Genomic DNA, 22234 nt, shown 5'->3' on the forward strand with positions numbered 1-22234 from the left:
GCAGGTAAGTGGAAAGGAGTGCTTAGTTTGCCACGCAGCATGGAGCCCGTTTCTAAAACTGTTGACCTATAAAAATGTACACCCACCAACATGAGGAGGCTACCACAGCCATATAGGTTCTGCACACTGTGTGTGTGTGTGTGTGTGTGTGTGTGCGTGCGTGCGTGTGTGTTTGATGACAGCAAAAATCAATAAAACCAAAGACACATAGAGGGTTTTTTTTTCATATACAGGGTGTATGTTGCCTTTATCCAAGAGAGAGAGAGAGAGAGAGTGTGTGTGTGTGTGTGCGTGTGTGCGCAAATGAAGTGAGTCTTCTATATCACAGCACGTAGAGGACTCTGTGTGGAAAGCAAACACAAATCCGTCTCACTCTGTCTCTCTCTTTCTCTTTTTTCTTGCAAGAAAATGTGTTCTCCTCTCTTCTCTTCATATGCAGCATTTCCTCTTTGTTGAATCACAATCGCGTTCTTCCTCTCCCTCCAACCTCTCTCCCTGGTCTGCAGAGTTTGTCTGTCACCGCTCGCATACCTCCATTTCACTTTCTATCCCTTTTTATACCTCCGCCCACCCTTGTTTCTCCCCCCGGGGCTTTGCTCTATGTGATCTATCAGAGGCTCCAGACAGCTGTCTATTCCCTGCAGGCAGCCATCAGAGACATTGACCATATGGGAGGACTAGTGATTGAGCTCTGTTGGCTTTGTCCTTTTCATTTCCATCCTTTTTTCCAAAACTCTTCTTCTAATGCCGGCCCTTTTCATTCTTTTCATTTCACTTTTCCCAACATCTTTTAGGCCACCAACAGCCAAACTGCTCAGCTCTTGGTGGAGCGGAGGGGGGCTGCGACAAAGCCACAGACATGAGGTGTATCGAGATCATTAGGGAATAACGTGACAGTTACATATCTCTGCTGTATTGTTTGGCTTACAGCAGCTTGCATGGCCTGTTTATTTTAAATTCTAAACATGTGTCCCCTAAAGGGAATTGAGGCCACCGGATATTTTTGTCCCATGTATTTTAGGATTTTGTTGTAAGAAAAAAAACAACAACCGATTGTTGGGATTATGTGAAATCTTCAAAGCGTCAGTTTGATATTTGTACATGGTGCTTTTCTGCAGAGTACAAAATGAGAGATTTTTCTCTCTCTGTGTAGGTTGGTTTTTAAAGCTGCACTAATCAATATTGTTCAATTTAATCAGAAAGGATAAAATGATTATTTAAAAAAAAAATTCCAAAATGGGTTTTCAACAGTCATACATTACACTGATGGATAAATTGTGCTGTTATCTGTACAGTGTTAGAAAATCCCTCTTGTCAGTGTCTTTAAGCTCCTTTGTCCCCCATTAATCACAGCGTGATTCATTATTAAAATCCTTCAGATGGGGGTCTTATTGTTTGTAACCTTTCACTTACGTCACTTTTCTCATTTCTCACCTCAAGGTGAATCCCATTAATGGATACAGTGAAAAGATGATTAATCACAACGATCCTTTGGCAGGTTTGTGATGAGTGTGAGTAATTGTCCCTGTCTTTAAAAGTCCTTTTAATTAAAGAAAAAGAGGTAACACAAATCTATCAATCTCTTTCATGTTGCCAACATTTGCGTGCGTGACTTTTTTCTCTTAAAGCCTTGAGTGTGTCTTGGACGTCACACAGCTTGAATGGCTGCTTTGGTATTGGTGCGTTTTCAGATATTGGCATCACACACACTTCATATTCAAATTATGACAAAACACTTTGTTACTCTTTCTTTCTTTCTCCACTCCCTTTCTGTTCTTTTCTCTTCATCCGTCAGCCACTCAGCACTGTGGCATTTGGGCTGAAAGCGAACCACGGCAGGCTGATTGTCGTGTCTGTCTGAGCAGGATAAGCTTCCTAAAACATGTCAATATAGTGCTACTTGCATGGGACAGTTGCATGGGCCGTGAACGGGCCCCAAGTCGACAGGATCCATCACCAAGTCCAGCTGAAGTCAGTGGCAGTGATTCATATACTGTTCATCCATTCCAGGGAGAACAAGAAAAAACACCTCCACAAACCCAGAAAGACTTTCTATTGACTTTAATTACACAAGGTTTTGTTCCTAGGCAAAGCTGTTGCTCTTGGTTGAGCTAAACCTCCATGAGAAATGCCAGAGGCGATTTTGGGAGTGCAAATTAGCTAAGCGAATGGGGGGGTGGTGAAGAAAATGGAAACTGCAAAAGTAAGTTAACTTGTGCCCTATGAAAAATATGTATTAAGAGAAACTTATGGTGATTCAGGGAATGAAAAGCATTGGTGGGGCGACTTCTTTTGGATCTGTATAAGCTTTAAGTCATGTCTACAGTCCTATAGGATGCAGAGATACCTCGAAAATACATGTTTGAACGTGCATGATGTCCCAGATACTTTCTGAGCTATTCCTTGCTCAGACTAGCGTGCTTGGCTACCTTGACGGACTGAGCCTCAGCTCTCCTCAGATGTGTCACCGGAGGGGGTGACCACCTGGCGGTGCACATTTCACCACCACCTGGGACACTTCAGCTAAAGCTGAAACTGTCCAGGCAAATAGGGAAGCACTCTATAGACTATCAGTCGATGGTCAATAACAGTCAGTCAATAACCCAAATTTCAAGTTGGGTTATTACTTGAAAATGTTAAGAATGTTAAGAAAACATCAGTTTCCTCAGACTGTCCCTTCCAGCAGCTCCCCTTTTTCAGCCTCTGTCTGAAACACTTGGTTTTCGCTCCCGTCTCTTTAAGGCCCCTTCCTCCCAATGAAGCCCAGTCTGCTCTGATTGGCCAGCTGGCCAACTCTATTGTCATTGGTCAAGCGCTTCCAGCACATGTAGGACATGGAATACATATTTGTTCGTCAATGAAGTCAAAAATTCAGGCAACATAACTGGGGGATTTTTGGTAGTGATGGGATTAGATTTGATTTAAATCGGATTCTATTTGCTATGCTAGTGGAGGTACAGACTGAAAATCAACAAACTTTCTCTTTTCTCACATGCACAATAATGCTGCTGTGCTGTAGTTACATTGTGTGTTACTATGCGCACTTCACAAGTGAAAAAATTGCTTCCTGTATGATGAGCACCAGTGTATAGGCAAACAAAGGGCCATACCTTGTCCATGCAATAAAGAGGGTTCAAAGCTGGCTCGTGACCAGTCTGACCTCACATCTGAGCATCCCAGCTTTCCCTTCACTACTCTGAGTGCAATGTATTATCTCACGCTGCAGAAACGCAACACAAGTAGGGGTTTGTGATTGCAAAAGATGAACCATTTCTTCTTTTTACTATGTGAAAGAAGCATTTCTGTTTTCATATCACAAATGCAGGGTTCAGTCCCTTACACAATCAAAACTAATTAGTTATTTAGTTTGCAATGAGGCAACGGCGCTAATCTGGCCCCTCGCACTCTGATCAAACAATATAAAAGATTAGGCTATTTATACTGGGGGGGGGGGATATAAACACTGCATTAGTAAGGTGGCACATATAGTGTTGATTTCCAAAGCATCCATCAATAAATATGGAACAAGAGACGAAGAGGACTCATTTCATTCTGCCCAGCTTAAGAAATTATTTATGCGCATGGTTCCTATGATACCAAGCCTGAACACACTGGTATTATTGCATCACGGATGTATGATTCAGCCAAAGTTGCAGTCTACGTGCACATCTGTCCAGACTCATCATATATGCAGGGAAGACTTATTTTGTGTATTTTGCCATAATCAATGTAGGAATTCTGGAGTTACAGCCAAAAGCAATTTGTCATGTAAAAGTGCCCTTGACCTTTGACCTTTTGACTACCAAAACCAAATCCTTGAGTCCAAGTCGACGTGTGCACCCGCATGTAATGAAATTCCCTCCAGGTGGTCCAGAGATTTCACCTTCACGCGAACGGGGTGGACAGATGGACGGACAACGTGGAAGCATAATGCCTCAGGCCACAGCTGTTGCTGGCGCAGGGGCATAAAATCTGCAGTAATTGCCATCGATATATTAGAAGGTGTTAGAATGCTGTTGGACTTACGAGAGGGTCTTCTCCAGGTGTCCTCCTGTGGCGCCGATGATTTCTCCAAGGGTACAGAAGGTCTGACCCAGGAAGTCCTTAGGGAGAAAAAGACCAACAAAAAATAGAGAAGTAATTGCATGGCCAAGAGTGAGTCCAGGTTTCACAACAAATGGAGAACCAGAAAAACAACCTGCAGACTCAATAACAAGGTCCTCCTTGATGCTGGCATGGTGCCATTCTTTATTCCTGTTCAACTTTTATCCTCAAGAGTTTTTTAAGTTAGCACAGGGGAACCAGCCCCCACTCAAATATATGAACACTAAACCAAACATTTCTGGGCCTCTTTTGCTTGAATAAACACGGTTAACGTCAACGAGATTAGGCTCAAGAAAGACGAAAATCAATAGGGATAGCAAAAGAAAAGTCTTCAAGTCTTATCTCATTTCATTGAAGTATCAATTTAGTAGAATCAAGCCCAGGACGTCCTGCTGGACACGCGGGAGTCCGGTGCTTGTTGATTGACTGATTATTCTTAAAAGAGGCCTCATAGTTAAAAAATCAGCCTTTTCATTGAAAAACGGATTCTGTACTTTCACAAGCGGCCCACACAGAAGAGAAACTGACATGAAAAGGCAGGGAGATGACACTACACGATAAAAACACCCTTGCACAGGGGCAGAGCACCACTGTACGTGCTGGTGTTTATCGAGCGTGGGCGCAAGCAGGTGGAGGTGTGAGTCCCGCAAACTGAGCGTGTGTGCAGCTCCTGCAGATGTCCCGTTGTGCACAAAATGAGGAACAACAGTACTTTTTTCCAAGTGGGTGCTGTTGGTGTTTGGCCTTGATGAAATAAGATGAAAGAATGGGAGAAAAATGCAATGAAATGAAAGTGAATGGAACGCAATGACAACAACAACAACAACAACACTTCTGGGGAATAACTACAAAAAAGTGTGATGCCAGGACTCATGAAGACAACACAATGTGCACGTAAACCACTCACCTTCTGCTCTCCCAAGTGATTCATTTTGGGAAAGACAAAACAAAGAGTCTGTCACAAAAATGGATTTACAGACTCCTAAATGCGGCACAAGATTGTTGTTTTATTCATGCTGAATCATCATCGTCAGCATGCTGCACGAGTTCACTGTGACTTAGCGTTAGCGGCATGACTGATGCCGAGTACAATGTGACCGATTTGAGGCCTGATGAAAGTTGTCAGCTCTCGAGTCAAAACTGTCAGTCGAGTTTGACATATATTGTACTTACGTGTTTGGAAATGTTACAGCTTCTGGAGTCCACATTGTACCTGCGAGAGAAAAAGTGGTGAGAAGATTGTAAGAACTTGCGAGATTGCATTTAGTATTGCAAGTATTTTGGAGTAACACATTACTGAGAGGTAGTGTACCAAGTACAAAGTAGTAATCCATAATTTCGATTTCAATTTGACACCCCACTCTCAGCAAGAAGAAAGAAAGAAGGAGGAAATCAAATACCCACATTTTACTTTTACAGTGAGCAAATATAAATGCAACTCATTAAAACACTGTCAATCAATAGCACACCTTTTCTTATTTAACCTTAAAAAAACGGATTATTGAACCAACTTAGTATACAGGAGCTAATTTATATCAGCGGGGCTAAGAAGTGGTTCTAATAAGAGGCCTTTTTTTCAAACCTCTTTCCATGATTGGCCATCTAATTTTAGCAAAGACTGGCTTGTTGATTCACTCTAATGATGGGGTACATGAGCTTTTCACCAAACTGCAGACGTACAGAGAGAGCAATTATTCAAATGTAATCACACGCTTGCTACCTTAGGTTTGTTGCTTTGAAACCGCATGAGTATAGCAGGATGTATCCAAGTCTAGAATTAAAGGCATTCATGTAAAAGGTGGATTAAAATGCTGTCATGCTACTTACACATCAAACCTTAGATTTTGTTTCTCCTCAAAGAAGAAATCCAGGACAAACTTCCTGACGAAATCTGGATTGCGAGTGTTATCTATTACCTCTGTCCGGCCAAACTACAAAAAAAGAAATAGAAAGAAAGTGATAATTGGCGGTAATAGCAGAATTGATTTAAAAGTCAATACATGTTACTGAGCATTAAGTAAATAGACCAGAGAGATTCGTGAATAAAATTCATTAGATGCAGCAGCAATCCATATTACCCTATGTATTGGAATCCAAAAATAGAAAGTGCCTTTGCAAAAACATCACCGTACTGTATCAACTGGACTTTCCCCGTGCCTTTGAGAAAAATTGTGTGTCCCCCCAGAAATCAGACTCCAACATTAGAGCAACATTAGAGGCAGCAGTCCAGCCTGCGATCCCGCGAGGTCCCAGCCCCAGTCTTCCTCGTGGGCCGGCCCCGTCTCTCCATGTCCCTGACAATCACACCAGTAATCCCCCCGGTGGACTGCCAGGCTCGCCTCCATGGCCGGGCCCGACAGCGCGGCGTAATGAGCTATTGATCTTGGCACTGCCTCGCCGCAGCCTCGATACCTCGACTCATGTCTTTAGTGCCCAGCGCACATAATCCACGCTATCAGCTGTGTCCCCAGCCTATCCATTACCAGGGCCTTGCAGAACCTACCTGCCGTATCGACCCGGAGGGAAAATCCCATGATATTTCCTTGTAGTGTTTCTATTTTTGGGGGCTGGAGCCCTTTGGTTTATAATCTCACTCAGGCGTGATTGGTTAATAGGTGAGAGGGCATTGCGGGTGAGGATTAGGGAAATTGCTTTGTAACTGGGGAAGATGTTTTTGGTTGTCTTAGAATAAGTCAAGCATTGGGAAACACAATTATTGGTTCCAACATAGGCTTTAGACTGCATGTATAGGACTATAAAATAGGTATTTAACACGTACCATGTATTTCTTTTAACTTTCTCTCACTCCTTTGGTGTACCCTTCTCCAGTAATCCTTTGAGAAGAAGCATTTATTCGCGATCAGAAATGCAATGATTCACGGAGGAACCCGCTCAAGGCCAAAAATAACAGTTGAATAACAACAACGGTGGCGCACAAAGGGATTTGTGTTGAAAGTTGTTTGCTGTGTGTGTGTGTGTGCACCGCTGCTTTGTTGATTTGCAGGAGATTTGCATTCATTGGGTTTAAGTAAATGAAATGGAGTTTATACAGACAACGGTTGCATCCATATAAAAGGGCTTTTTTATTTAAGTATATTATAAAATGCATTGCAGAGACTGCCAAGGAATTTAGCAGGTCTCGAGCTGGCGACGAGATGTGTCTCATAGTTTAATTAATGCCCATTATGATAGATCCCCTCCACAGGATTTGCTCTATATGGTCGTGGCATGAATAAAAGTTTGATTGTCGCATTTCTCTGCAGCCTTTTGGTTTGGTCAATTTCACTACAAAGCAGTGAAAAGAGAAGATCCCAATTGCAGTAATCTCTCTTGTTAAATCACAGAAACTGTTCTCACTTCGGCACGAACACTGTATATTTACGTTGGACCCCATCATTGATAGTGAGAAGCTGATTGAGAAATACAATTTTTGTCACCATCGAAATATTCAGTGTCACAGTAAATGTCCTCGCACTTGGATTATGCGTACGGATCACTTATGAAGATTCCCTGACCGGTAACACGGTACAGTCAGGATTTACTTATGCTGCTTTCAGACATGCACTGAAGTATAGCGGGGAAATATTTGGAGAATTCACATTGAGCGAGTGGGCACGTTGATGACCGTAAACAAAAGCACTGCTTTCTGCAGGATTGGCGTCTTGTCCTGCCTCCTGCCTGCTCTACCACAGAATGATTCCGAGATTTTTCCAAAGCAATTTTGCGGACTTTTTCCATAGTTCATGTCTTAAAACAGCTTAACACTAGTCAGATACAATAACTTGTGCTGTTTCTTTCCATTTAACTCCCTACTGTGCGGTTTCATTCCTCTGGCATTTTGTTTTGTGGGTTGTAAATGGTTTCTTTCAGTGAAGAGGGGAAAACATCTACAGAGGTGAAATCTGATTATTGAAAGCTCATCTTGAACCTCGCCGGGATTTGCATTACCTCCATCAGTGAAAAAGTTCAGCGCTGCCACAGAAAATAAACTGATTTCAGCACAACATTTCACAGTTTTAAATGCTGATGCGACCAGGTGTTCATTCGCTTTTCAGAGCATGTAACCACACAGACAGAGCAGTCCATCTGCAGTTTTTCATCGGCTACCATGGAGGATTGGTGGGAGCCTGCTAAGTGGGGGATCATATCCATTGGCTGGGAAAAGTGGAAGCACTTGTGATCGGAAAACAATTGAGAGCGCAGCTGGAACAGAAAATGGGCAGAGAAGAAGACCAAAATAACAGTAACCCTACACAGCCCCCTAAAAAAGAAAACCATGGAGGCTGGATTATGGACAAGCTGAGGACAGGATATAGTGATATGATAAAAAAATGTTTCGTACTAAAGGGGATTCCAAAAAATCTGCCCTAAAAAAAATTATATTTAGTATTGCCTCCTGAAAAACATGGTGCCAAAGCACACAAAGGACACATAAGGTTCCCATCCAATATCTGCTCATGGTGCCAATATGTGTATGGCTGGCAGCGAGATGTTTTCCCAGCGCAATTCATGTCGTGTTTTTGATCGAGCCCCGTCACGTGGCACAAAAAGGTGGGAGCTGTCTTGAAGCGGGGGGATCATCTGTGGCAAAGCCCTCACTGACACATCAGTGTTGACTTTGAATTTGCAAAATGGGTAAATACGCCAACCAGAAACGGGACGCCACAGGCAAATTACATTAGATAAAGGGCGAAGAGATGAGGCACACAGAAATGTGTCTGTGTGCCTGAGAGAGGTACTTTGGGGTGGGTTGGTGGGGGGGGGGAATAAGGAAGAAATTCAAAGAGGCAGTAATGAATGCAAGGTCACGTGACCCTGCTTTGAAAAAGAGTGACAGAGGGTGAGACAGCAAGATGTCAGGTGGAGCAGATGGTGCATATTTAATGGAACCAAAAAGGAATCTCCCTGCTTTTTATCCTTGCCCTGAGTGTGAATGTGAATTCAATTTGTCTTACAACCTAAAAGTGATATAACGAGATCCTTTTTATTGATTTATTCTTTAACCTTTATTGTTAATTCATCAGCTGGGGTCAGTTATATGGTTATATTTTTATGTCCTACCTGAGTCCATTTCAGACTGTGGCTACACTTATGTGGGCAATTGGAGGCTGACACTTTGGATTTGTATAACAGTGTTCTCAGGGATTTCCAGTGACCTGGCCATGGACTTTATTTTTATAACCCCCTCTCTGAAGTCCTGAACTAGCATGAAGGAAAAGTGTCCAGAAATGAATACCCCGTAAATACTAAAAAAAAGACACACGTACTGACGGGTAGGCAGAAGGATTTGATATTAATATTGGAAAGCAAGAAGTTTCTTCACTCACCTCCCTCCACTCTTTGGTTCCCACAGCCTGCAAATACAGGACGACCACTGAAAGGGAAAGAGATGGAGAAGAAGCCGAGGGAGAAGCATGAACAAAAGCAGGAAAAAAGAAAGTGATTAGTCTCATGGGTTTTAAATGTTGGCACATGCAGCACCTGACAGATATTAAAAGGCTAAGATAGGAAAATCAATATGAGCCACAACCATTTTAATTAAATCTGGCGCAGCTTAAAGCAAAGTCAGTAATTCCCTCATACAAACCTATTACTACCCCACTATGGGATTGTAGGATTACCTAATAGAAACTAATACAATAATGAGACACATTTACCCTAAATAAGGAAAACAGTGTACAATAACTTTAGGATAATAAAAACACATTAAAATGTTTTTTTAGGGTAATTTCTTTCATGTTTTTCACCTGGTATGACTGCAAAAAAAAAGCAGGAGCAGGAATAATCAATGTCTGTATTTTCTGCCCCAAGCCAGTCCTCTCCCATATCAATATCTATAATTACAAAAAGGCAGAATTGCTGTGTTTATGGCATAATTATATGGACCATATGAGACGTATAGACCAGGTCCAAGAAAAACAACAGAATCAGTCAAGTTTCCCACAGTACGTTTATGTTTATGTGACAAAGCCCCCCATAGCAGTCATGATAATTATGACTCCAGTCTGATGGGAGCGAAAGAGGTCATCAAGTGACGTTATATACACATCACCAAACTAAAACATTTCTCATTTCCGATTGACAGTCAGTTTCTACCTTAACCTCTGTATTTGTATCGGTTTTGGAAAGCACAGAAAAATGGTGCTCTAGGCACATCAGATCAGAAAGCACTTGCATATGTGATTCTTGAGGCTACAAATTATGTATTTTTTTGCTTATCTTGCAGGATTTGTATATTTTTTTCAGCCAGGCCGGCAGCACAGCTCTGTGAATGGTAAACGTGAGTCTATCCACCACCACTGAAAAATGAAATCTCTCTACAGACGTTCATGGTCCCACAAGGATGAATCATTGAGTTGTACTGAACTGCTGCTCATTCCCTTTCCTTTCATCCAGCTCAACCACAAGCTTCACATTTTTGGGGCCGTAGAGAAGAAGTTTAAATGATTGCTGGATGAAATTCATGAGTTTTTATCCTTGACACTTATCTAAAATAAAGACTGTTTCGAACGGTGGATATATCATTCAAGAGTAGAAGCATATTACGTGAATGTTTTGCACTGCCAAAGCATTTCCATGGTATTATTATTATCCATCCATTATCTATACTGCTTTATCCATTAAGGGTCCCTGGGGGGCTGGAGCCAATCCCAACTGACATTGGGCTAGAGGCGGGGTACACTCTAGACCGATTGCCAGCCTAGCACAGGGCCAACGTAGAGACAAACAACCATTTACTCTCACATTCACACCTATGGTCCATTTCTTCAATTAACCTAACTCCAATCTGCATGTCTTGGTACTGCAGGAGGAAGCTGGAGAACCCGGAGAGAACCTTCGCAGACACGTGGAGAAGATGCAAACTCCACACAGAAAGGCCCTGGTTGGTTCGAACCCAGAACCTTCTTGCTGTGAGGCGACAGTGCTATGGTATTATCATCAATTCTTCTAATTATTTGACCACCATAGCAAATTTACATATACATATTTGGCAGACCCTTTTATCCAAAGTGACATAAAACTTGGGGACAACACAATTCAAGGGAAATCGAGTAAAGGAGTGCACCGAGTGCTAGTTAGCTATGAGTGTTCAAGAGGTTCTTGAAGATAGAGGATACCTCTGCTCTGACAGCATTTGGCAGCTCTCTCCACCCCAGAAGAAACAAAAATGAAAGCAGTCAGGACTGTGATTGCCATGGTTGCAGGGATAGCAAGGCCAGATGACGTTTCTTGGAGGGACAGAGTGGCCAAAAAAAAGGAGCATACATCTGTGTGATTGAGTTTAAGTTGTTGGTTGCACACCCAGAAGTCACTCTGTAGGCAAGCATTAGTGACTTGAATTTGATATTGGTAGCGGTGGCGGTTGATGAGCAGCCGAGTGACATGTGCCCTTTTAGGCTGATGAAAGACCGCACGTGTTGAGCTGCATTCTTGATCGCAATCTGCAAGGGTTTCACTGAGAATGCACATACTATTACAATTATATCACTGTGGGCGATTGAGACTTACGTTTCCCCATCGTTCTCTTTAAAATGGGCATAACAAAAGCCACAGTATTGTTAATATAAAAGTAAGCCTCAACCATTATTCATGGTTTTCTGTTTACAAGTCCTCCTGCGGTTTGTTCGCCAAACATTACCATTTGTCTTCTGAGAAGAAACTGAGTGCAACTGCATAAATATGTAATACCGCAGAGGCAGCCCAATTATAAACCACAGAGTTATCATGTTGTCATGTTAGAATCAAACACACATATGTGCATGCATAAGCAAACAAACAACACTCACTAAAAGCTCTTATGGGAAGTCTTCATAATTGGCCAAGTATTGCAGTTTGTGTCTAGACGGGCACCATCAACCTCAGTGTGTCTCCGTGAAGTTTGGACATTAGCTCTAATGAACTTCAGACTGTTTGGACTGGCAAATGATTAAAACCACATTTTCCCTCCTAATGAGTAATTAACAGAGGGGGGATAAGAGAGTCATTTGGGCACCGCATCTGTAGAGGAGAACAATCTTTTCTTTGTCAGATTGTTAATCATATAGAAAGCATAAAATGCTGCTTATGGTTGGTTTTGTATTACAGGTCAATCCGTTTGCAAATAAGATGTCCACCTCCAATCAAATCGCAGAAAAGAAAACATGGCAATAACACAACAGGGATCTGAATCGCCGATGTTCTCTCTGCCCCAACAACTGAAATAATGATGTAGAGAAGAGACAGAGTATGTCTCTTCATCTGAGATCAAACTCATGAGACCTTATTGTTTCCCCCAAGGTTGCAGAGTAACATCGCAGGAGCCCAACATCGGGCTCAGACTAATCCACATTGAGGTTGCATCAGTGTTGGCTGTGTCCGATGAGGCTGACTGATTGCCTGCTTTATGAAAAGTGACTGAGAAAGGAAAGAGCCTATCTGGGCAGCTGCAAAGTGACCAAACCACAAAGCAATCCCTTGTCAATCCAAGCCTGACTCCCAACTACTCCTCACAATGGTTTGGCTGCGGGATGTGTACCCAGGTGACTTTGATCATGAACAAAAGGGGAACTGAGCAGAAATCACATTAAGTTCTTACATAGACCCACAGTTTAGTAAAGACAGTACAGTGAGGAAAGGTGCTGCAGTGGCAGAGAAAAAAAGATGTATCCTCAACAAACAGGGACCTGCACAGACATTTGACTGTAAACAATTTACGACTGAATGAAGTTGAAATCATTCACACATCATAACATGGTAAAAGGGAACCTCTTGTCCATATATGCACAAACTACCTTCAGGTCTAACAAAAATAGTTCAAGTAAATAATCTTGAATGTGAGATTTTTCAGTAATGATGCACGTGTTGATCTAGATACTTCCTTGAAACCTGGTTTTGTACTTCCATTGCTGCCTCCCTCTTTCTTTATTGGCCTCTGCCGTCTCTCTAAATGAGACACAGTCGCTGTAATGTGCATCTTTAGGATATTGCTAACTTACATCTTGACAAGTATCAAATAGCATAGCTGACTGGGAATGCAACAAAGTGAGAAGAAAACTGTTTATTTTTTATTACTGTGGTTTGAAAGCTAGTATTTGTTATAGACGGCACAAATGTCTTACTGATATGACCAGGTACGTTTTGCCTTGGTATACCGAGGTCAGGACCTCTGAACATATCAAATGTTTCGAGGAGTGAGGGCAAACATTTCAGGCCTCATTTTCAAAATAAAGTTCTTCTACATCGGAAAGTCTTAGTGATCATCATATTTTGGTATTTTCAGGGCTCACTAACATGACATGTGGGTATCGAATTATCCTCTTAATTTGTCAAGCTATTAGCTATTCATCAATCATTCTAAAGTATACTAAAACGAGCCCAACTATCAAACCAAACTGCGTCAAGTGAGTCTGCAAAATCTGCTAGCAGCAGAAACAGTATCCACAGGATAACATGCTCTCTAGCACTAGAAAGTCTACTGTCTGAGTCGTAGCACCCACGTGTCCTCTTCTGTATTCTTTGGTGTGACGACTGTAGCTCGGCATGTGCGGGAAGTATCATTAGGAGAAAGTACAGTCCGTATGACAGCTGCTATCAGTCAAGAAAAGTAAGCACCGGGAGAAAATATGATAATCAGAACATGAGCAGCAGCAGAGGCAACAACTGTTGTATCATTATTCTGATTTCACTGCCATGCGCTTCTTCGCATTAATTCATATTTTCAACAAATTGCTATGGGATGTAAAAAACATTTACAGTATGAGACGTATAGTACACTAAGAGACATTAGAATCCCTACCATATTTATGTTTCTGACCCATCAGTGTTGAGTTTAATTGAAAACAGCACAGTGTTCTTTTGGACTCGTGTGAGTCAGACAAGTGAGCAGACAGCTTTGTCGACTGGGGATTTCTGGATTTGCACAGTAGGAAAATATAATCAGAGAGGAGGCAGAGGCATGGACTAGATGCCACGGGCTCAGTTACAGGTTGAGGGCGCAAGCTGCTCGCTAGGCGAAATAGAGAGGTGGACGGGTGGCCGGAACGTGGGGCACTGGAGGACTTGGGAGGACTGAGAGCGAACAAGACGAAACATTAAAGAGGACAGGGAGGCGAGGTCGGGAAAGAATGATTGAGAGTAGGCGAATAGATGAAGAGAGGGGAAAGGGGGATGGAAGAAGAGGAGATGAGGGAGATCAAATGGTCAGAGGATTGTTTGGAAAATAAATGTGGAGTGGAAATCTGTGTCTAACACAGTCAGGCTGAGGCAGATTTCAGCCGGAGAGAAAAAGGGCCAGGTTTTAAGGGCTTGGCTGTCAGAAATCCCCCACAGATTCACCTCTCACACAGCAATTTAGGCAAGGCAGGGTGTTCACACATCCCCGCTAATCTATCGATCTGCTGCCAGGAGAGGGGATAAGGCAAAGAGAGCTCCGAACCCTTTGGAGACCGATTCCTAAACCTCCGGTGGAGCAGCCATGACAAAGCTGCCCAGTTGGGAGCCAATATAGGGAGACACACTGCGCCCCTGCTGGGGATTTTCTGTGAAAATCCAACCTTCTTAAGAGCCTAATTCACTAAGTCACGCAGCAATAGCAAAGAGAACACCATCACCCCTTGACTGAGATGACATAAATCCCCCTTTGGTTCTAAAAATCAAGTTCTGGTGTTTTATTGCACAAAAGAATAATGAAAAGCAATTGGAGGACCAATGCATACACCCTGCGCACAATAAACCATCTTGAACCTGCATGAATCAACTTTTTTTTTGTTGGGGCCACTTGGGAGCACAAAAAGCTGTAAATAAAACACTCACATATAATCATCCCCTAAAGTTGATATGGGGTTTGTTGCTTTATAGTGTCTAATTTTCACACTAGCATTTATTTGGAGTCATGCCTCTGGCCGCCCGATGAATGTAAATCCAATATTCTCTCTCCTTTTAGCCATATTTTTCTCTCCACCAGTTGCTGAGGAATGGCTCCTTAGCTGCTTAATACCCCACTATGTGCTTTATGTGCACCATCTAGTTAACCATATGTTATGTTCAGTGTATTGTGAATACTTTTGTCTCTCTTGTGAATTTCTTTTGGTGGGGCTCCTCGGAAAACCGAAGTCAAGGGCTTTGGCCAGTCGAAATTTCAGACTGAAAAGTCTGATGTTTGGACTTCCCTGTTCAAACGGAATTGAAAACGAATGTGTTTTCTGAAACGTTGCCGTTTCTAAGTGGCTGTACTCATTAAATGCCATGGCCGTGGGATGGACGACCATGAATGCTGGAATCCACAGGGGTGCTCCCTCTTTCCTCAGATCTCATCAGGAGTCCTCGGTCGTAGTCCGAGACCAGTGACCTTTATTTATATTCTATGACTCAGTCCTTGCCTTTATTCACCTCTGCGGATGAGCCTATGTTGAATTTTAACTGACCTGCACCTAGAAGTGGAACATTAATTTTCTTTGACGCCGCCTTACTGTCAAAATAAATGTTTTCCACAATCTGCACTCGGATACTCACAGCTGCATCACCCCACAGAAACGACTCTGCCAAAAATAACTTGATTCTGAATCGCATGAAAACAGTCTTAATCATATAGTCTGTGCTACATATCAGAGTCTTCAAGATGAGTAATTTTAAAACCAACAGCGGACACAAGAACAGATTTTTAGAACAGCACAAGAAACAAAGGTCTGAAATTAACAATAACATTAACTCCTACCTAATGATGAGTCAGAGCCCTTAAGCACATACAACCAAATTGAATGTACAGGAAGTAACACACAGTGTGTCAAATTTAATAAGCATGACTCACTAACTTAGATATGAGAAACCGCAAAGAATAATCACTATGGATTCAAGGCACATTCTGTAATTGTATTTCATTTTGAATACCTCTGGAGTGGGGGAAGGCCATCTCTCCTCCAGGTTTTAATGGAGTGAAACACCCATGCATGTGGAGGAAAGCTGTCAGTACTTCACCGGCAAATGGTGTTACATAAGAGAAGTGGGATGTTACATATGGGAGCCTGATAGCGCTTTAGATGGTGGTGGATGGGAATGAAAGAGCCAGATAAATCTGGCGTGTATAGCTTCAGGAGCTGCACAATGAGAACACGAAGGGGCTAAATAATTACCTCAACTTTCACTGTCTCTTCTCTTTAACTTTCAAAAGTTCTAATGATGTACTGTCATCAGAGACCTCCTCATTACTTTAGAACTGAAAGCGTATCAATTTAACAGCTTATTTGAAGAGCGGTTAATGCTGGAAATGACACTTTTTGAAGGGGCAAAAGAGTCACTTCAATGACAGGAAAGCCGCAGCAAGCATAAGGAAAGAAAAACAGTCATAGCTATTGGGGATGAGAGGAAAAAAATATCTCATGAATTCCATTATTTTTTTTATCTCGGGCCAAAGGAATGTGTCATACAGATGCGTTTTTCTGACCAATAACAGAAATTTGTTTTTTTTTTCTTCTTCTTGCAGCCCAAAATCTCTTCAGGCATTTCAATTCTTCTTAGCTTCTGCAGTTCAAATGGAAAAGGGGCTTGTACTGCGTATGAACCATTTGTACCTCTCCAAGGGTAACATCGGTGTGGTTGAGGTCACACATGCCTGGAATATGTTAAACAAACCCAGTGGAGACTAGACTAAATGAGACTGTGCAACGGCTCAGCGTGAGCATCCAGTAACAGCAATGCAGAACTGTCAGAATCTGTGTTTCATAATAAAATATCCATCCGTCACTGAGAGCGCATTATGAATTCAGTCAGGACCACTATAGTCAAAGTAAATTCATTTCAATAATAACAAATAGCTATATTTGGCGGTATGGCTCTGTAATGTCCCCTGCCCTTCCACGTGTCTGGAAAGCCTGAGATAGGGAGAGCACATCTCCCCACCATTCCAAGAGCCTTAATGAAATGTGAGGCAGGGATAGCAGCAGCCAAAAAAACAACCCCCAGAGCAGAACAGAGCAGGCATTAATGAGAACTTATGATGTGTCGCCTTTCAGGCTTTATATCGATGGCCGTTTATTTTGTATGGGCTTTTATTTTGAAATGTTTCTCCATGCCCAAAGGCTTCCTGTAAGTGATTAGAGGAAGATGGCGGAATCGCTCCACTTACTCTTTTCATCCGACGCAGTCTGCACACTGTAAACGCTACAGAGGCAATATCGTAAGCTGATAATTTCATCGTTTTAATTATGATTTAAATGTTAAGATCAATATTTACACTAAAAAGCATTTGATCTGGTTGTAATTAAACGCGCTTTTACATGGGAATTGAACCATTTCATCTCTGTCTGTGAGACGATGTAAAGAGCCACAGTAAACAGCTTGATATGCTCACTACGACTCAACTCGTCATTTTAAGAAGGAGTTTATCAGATACAGTTTGAAAAGGAGGTGCTGGGGTGGAGGCGGGTTTACGAAGTGGCAAGCAGCAGAGCAGGTTAAAGCAGCTCAAATGGAGCACACGACATGAGCCTTGCCAATTGAATGCGTAGAAGAAGATCAGCTGAGCAGTCAGCTGATTTGCTGCATAGTGGCGCCGCTTGACCTCATGGTCTGCCTTATCTAACGCTACGCTAAATTTGGTCCACAGCATTTGCGAATATTTTTCCCTGAGGGACAAGATGTCAGTGTAAAATCAAGCACGATCGATTGACTGATCGGTTTGATTCTTGCGCGACAAGTTGACGACACAGCCGTCGTCGAGATGTTGAGCCAAGTCCAAGATGGAGCCAGGACTCTGGACCAAGTCAAGTGACTGAACGCTGTCCACTGAATATTCTTCTAGATCTTCTTTTATGGAGAGACTCAGCAGTGATATAACGTGAATGACTCAGTAAAACTGTTTGGATTAAATTGAATGCAATGTGACAGGAACATGGGGGGGAAAAAGATGTCTAAATGTTGCAATATTTGCCAAAGCACACAGACTTCAAACGGAAAAAGACAGGTGTCGTAAAAGTTAAAGCAGAAACAAGAAGCGAGAGGGAAAAGAACTTGAAGCTTTTCTTGTGCGCGAAGAGAGAGAGAGCACTGAACAGGAAACATATTGTGCCTCTGCTCTCAGTGCCTTTATATCCAAAATAGCAATATCAATAAGCAAAATCACTATTTGCGGGCTAGCCTCTTCGGCTTTTGGTCAGAAGCACACATTGATCGCAATCGTATACGTCCTTCACGTGTGGGCAGATACAGATGGGCTTCGGGTAATTTGATGGAGGAGTAAGGGAGAGTCAAATTTAATTTAAGCGACGACCAGGCGACGTGATAAAGCATCCCCCAAGGTCAAGCTCCGAGCCATCAATAAATTACATGAGAAGAAGTGGATCGGAGTCTTGCCGCCGTGTCTTGGCACATTCTTGTGCAAAACAACTGCGACACACAAACAAAAGCCGTGAACACACACTTTCGGCTCAACTCTAGGGTTTTTACAACGTTTCTCCATTTCTAGAGATAAATCAAATCAGGGCGAAGGCTCCGACCACTTTGGGTGTGAGAAACAAAGTAATGACACAAAGACTGCACTGCAGTGAGAGTGAATTTCACGAACTGGACGTCTGAGTGTCATTGAGTATCATCTGAGATGAAATGTCGAGACAATTCCGTCTTTCTCGCCAATTTTTTGTCCCAAATGTGCCGTCATGTGCTTCCCTGCTCTGTGGCTGTGATCTTATATCTCTTTTGTGGTCCCTGTACAATAGATGTGTCACCGATCATTGACTTTGATCCCTGAAAACCTCACATAATAACATGCACTCTCATCATCACATCTCATCGCGTCCCTCACAGTCTTCTTCCCTTGGCCTTTGTTCACGTAGTATACTTCTCAGCAGCTCTGTTTCTTGATTTCTGCCTCCAGATATCCAACAGGCAGATACTATACATATATTATATATATAATCTGAGGGTTAGCATGACATTTTGATACTTTACTTTACAGATTTTACTTGTTAATATTGCTAGATACAGTCGTAAAATTTAGTCCCGTTACAAAAATTGCAATGATTTCAGAATTTTTCTAGCAATTAAATCGTGTCAGAAAAAAAAAAGTCGGGGGGAAAAAGTGACAAATATCCATCAGATTTCTACTAGGTCCAGGTTGACATTTATATATCATAAAATGATAGAGATATGCAGCTACAGTATATTAAAGGCAATAAATGTCAAACTTCAAAACGAATGGAGACGCCGATTAGGAATCCTTTTTTAGCATTTAGTATTAATAAAACGGGGGGAAAATAAGCCTCTATAATCCAACACAAATAACTACCTTTAACATGTTGATTCTAGATTCAGGAACATGACTGAAACCGTGCAACAGACAGTTTATTTATTATCATTCAGTCTGTTTCCTTAATCAATGAAGTGTCAGAAAATAATGAAATGCGGTGACTCAATTTCCCCGAGCCTCAAGGTGACATCTTCATACGGCTGGTTTTATTGTACCAACAGTCAAAAACAGGGGAGGTTGTCGAGGCAGATTTGCAGAGAGAGGGGTCTCTGCAAATAATATGATATTTCACGGATGAAAGAGAGACAAACATTAATCTTGGTCAAATTGAATGCAATTAATGTAAGCCCAAACAAAAAGAAGACAACGACAACAAGGTGCTGTCACCTACTTTCTGCCACTGCTGGCAAGAAACGGACCTTCTACCCTCAGCCGCACTAAACTGGAACGTACGGTGAGATAGCACAATACAACGCACTCAGATACGATTTTTCTTTTAGAGCCGACATAATAATTGATCTACTTGCACACGTGCTTCTCACTCACGGATGAGGCAATGGATGGAGCAGAGCATCTATTCAGTGCCCCATGTGTCTGCCTCAGCCTCCCCTGAGTCAGTGCCCTCGGACCCAGAGAGTCAGACTCAAGATCAAGGGAGTGAGCTGGAGAGGGGTGAGGACAGGGCCAGGCAGGAGGAATTGATGATAAATAAAACTACGGGTGATTTATTCCAATTTAAATCTGACATATCAACAGCATCACTCTTCTTCTAACATTTTTATTTCTAAGGGGTTCAACTATTTCATAGAAAAGTCACAGATCAAAGAATTGAAAAATAAATTCAGTAAAAAAAATTGTGTCTCCTTAATAATATCCATGGTCATGAAGAGCTGGAGGCTGTGTGGTGCTCAAGCGATGCACCCACACAGTTGCTCGCCACACTGCAAGTCTGGTTGGTGCACACCACCTCCATCATCTGGCCCCGAGTGCCTCTTGGACAGGCTCAAGTGTATATCTCCATCTCTGAGGCAGAACAAGCGATGACCCTCACCACAATAGCAGAGGCTGTACCTCCATCGCCCAGTGCCACCAGTAGGGGCTTCATGTGGTGCCTGTTGGACCTGGCTGCAACCTGTTTGGTGCTTCCTGTGTTAGGACTAGGGATGGGACGATATCACTTTTTTGTGCCCGATCCGATACCGATCCTGCAACCTTCAGTATCTGCCGATACCGATCCGATACTAATCTGACAAAATCTTTTCCCCACTCGGAAAATGCCTTGTTCAGGATGCACTTTGGTTAACCAAGCCATCCAAAACCTGTTTCTCAACTGTTAAACAAATAATCAACTCCCCTGAAGGAAGACATACATAGCCAGCAACATGACTGAGTTATGGAATACTGCTGTTTTATTTCTCACAGAACATTTGGCAGAATGTTTTATGGACAGCACCATTCAAACAACCAAAAATAAATTGAACTGTAAACTATAAATTAATTAAATAATAATAAATTAACATAAAAATATGATGCTGGAATATCGTCCAAGGCTTAGTAGATATGTAAATAGGCATTTATTTGGAATGTTTATTGTAATGTATCAGATCAGATCTTACTTACTTACGATATACGATCCAGTAATTTTGGCCAATATTGCCCCGATACCGATATGGAATATCAGATCGGGACATCCCTAGTTAGGACTGTGATGGGCTGTGACATACAGGAAGGCCCACAATCTTCAAGAACTCGAAAGGCTCTGTGTGCTGTGAATAGGCATAGGGTTGTTTTTTTAAGAACTCATGGATGAACTGAGACCATAACATAAAAATTGGTCGAGAGACTCATACTGGTGGCCACACAGTTATTGCATTGCATAGAGTAAAACAATTTCCTGTCTAAGTAACACTGAGCATCTGCACTTGGGGAATGATTCTAATATAACAGCCATCGGTGCAGGCAACAACCCTGGAGTGTGCCATGCGGGAGTCTTGTCCATTAAAGGATGTCGCAAGAACAGGCACTTCAGGATTAAGTAAACAACACTGAGATGGGTGTTCACAGCAGGAATAAAGATAGTCAAATTGATAACATGGTGCGGTTAAATGAAATGTATCACTGAAGGCTAAGTGACAATGTAAACCCCCCCCGCAGGGGATTAAGTCTGACATTGGATATGATTAAATAGTTCACACTGGGAATTCTGAAATTATTGCTACTGAAGCAACAAGTATGAGAGAATAGAATAGTGTTTTTGATGGAAGAATTGCTTGTCAAATCTATAAATTGTGTACCTCATACCACGTCCCAAAGGAGAAGTCCCCTGAGCTCATCGTCATGCTCACGAAACCAGTTCGAGACAATTTTGCTTTGTGACATTGTGCATGAAAAACATTCCCCACAACTTCACACCACCAGCAGCAGCCTTGACTGTCGACACAAGGCATGTTGGCTCCATGGATTCATAATGTTGGCACCACATCCAGAACCCCAACATCTGCATCCTCCAGAAATCCAGATTCATTTGACCAGGCTGCTTTTTATTCAGTCTTCCACTGTCCAGTGTTGGTGAGTCTGTGTCCACTGCAGCCTCAAATTTCTGTTCTTGGCCGACAGGAGTGGAACCTGATGTGGTTTCGGCTGTTGAAGACCATCCGCCTCAAGGTTGGACGTGTTGTCTACAAAGATGCTTTTCTGGTCACCACAATTTACCACAGCCTTTCTGTCAGCTCCAAGCAGTCTGGCCATTCTCCTCTGACCACTCTTATCAACGAGGTTTTGTTGATCGGGCTCACTGCGCAATGGGTGTTTTTTTGTGAATGAGTAAATGCTACAGACTCTTGTTTGTGAAAAGAGCAGCAGTTCCAAAAACACTCAAGCCAGGCACAAGGTCAAAGTCACTGATATCACAAT

At 42.3% G+C, this 22234-nt stretch overlaps 1 protein-coding gene across 2 annotated transcripts in view; it reads right to left on the bottom strand.

Moving 5' to 3' along the window:
• The window catches only part of LOC118317493 (copine-9-like), an 81663-nt gene that overhangs the window by 43907 nt on the left and 15522 nt on the right, over nucleotides 1-22234 (bottom strand). Inside the window, exons 3-6 of one of the 2 annotated variants that reach the window (XM_035646244.2) lie at nucleotides 9432-9478; nucleotides 5932-6035; nucleotides 5278-5317; nucleotides 4027-4103 (exon numbers count right to left, since the gene is read on the bottom strand). In XM_035646244.2, coding sequence (XP_035502137.1) covers nucleotides 4027-4103; nucleotides 5278-5317; nucleotides 5932-6035; nucleotides 9432-9478 — 268 coding nt within the window. Of the gene's footprint in view, nucleotides 1-4026; nucleotides 4107-5277; nucleotides 5318-5931; nucleotides 6036-9431; nucleotides 9479-22234 lie in introns of both variants that reach the window. The other variant, XM_035646242.2, reaches the window with a different exon arrangement.

Source organism: Scophthalmus maximus, chromosome 3 (genome assembly GCF_022379125.1).
Source record: "Scophthalmus maximus strain ysfricsl-2021 chromosome 3, ASM2237912v1, whole genome shotgun sequence".
In the NCBI taxonomy this organism is placed as follows: Eukaryota; Metazoa; Chordata; class Actinopteri; order Pleuronectiformes; family Scophthalmidae; genus Scophthalmus; species Scophthalmus maximus.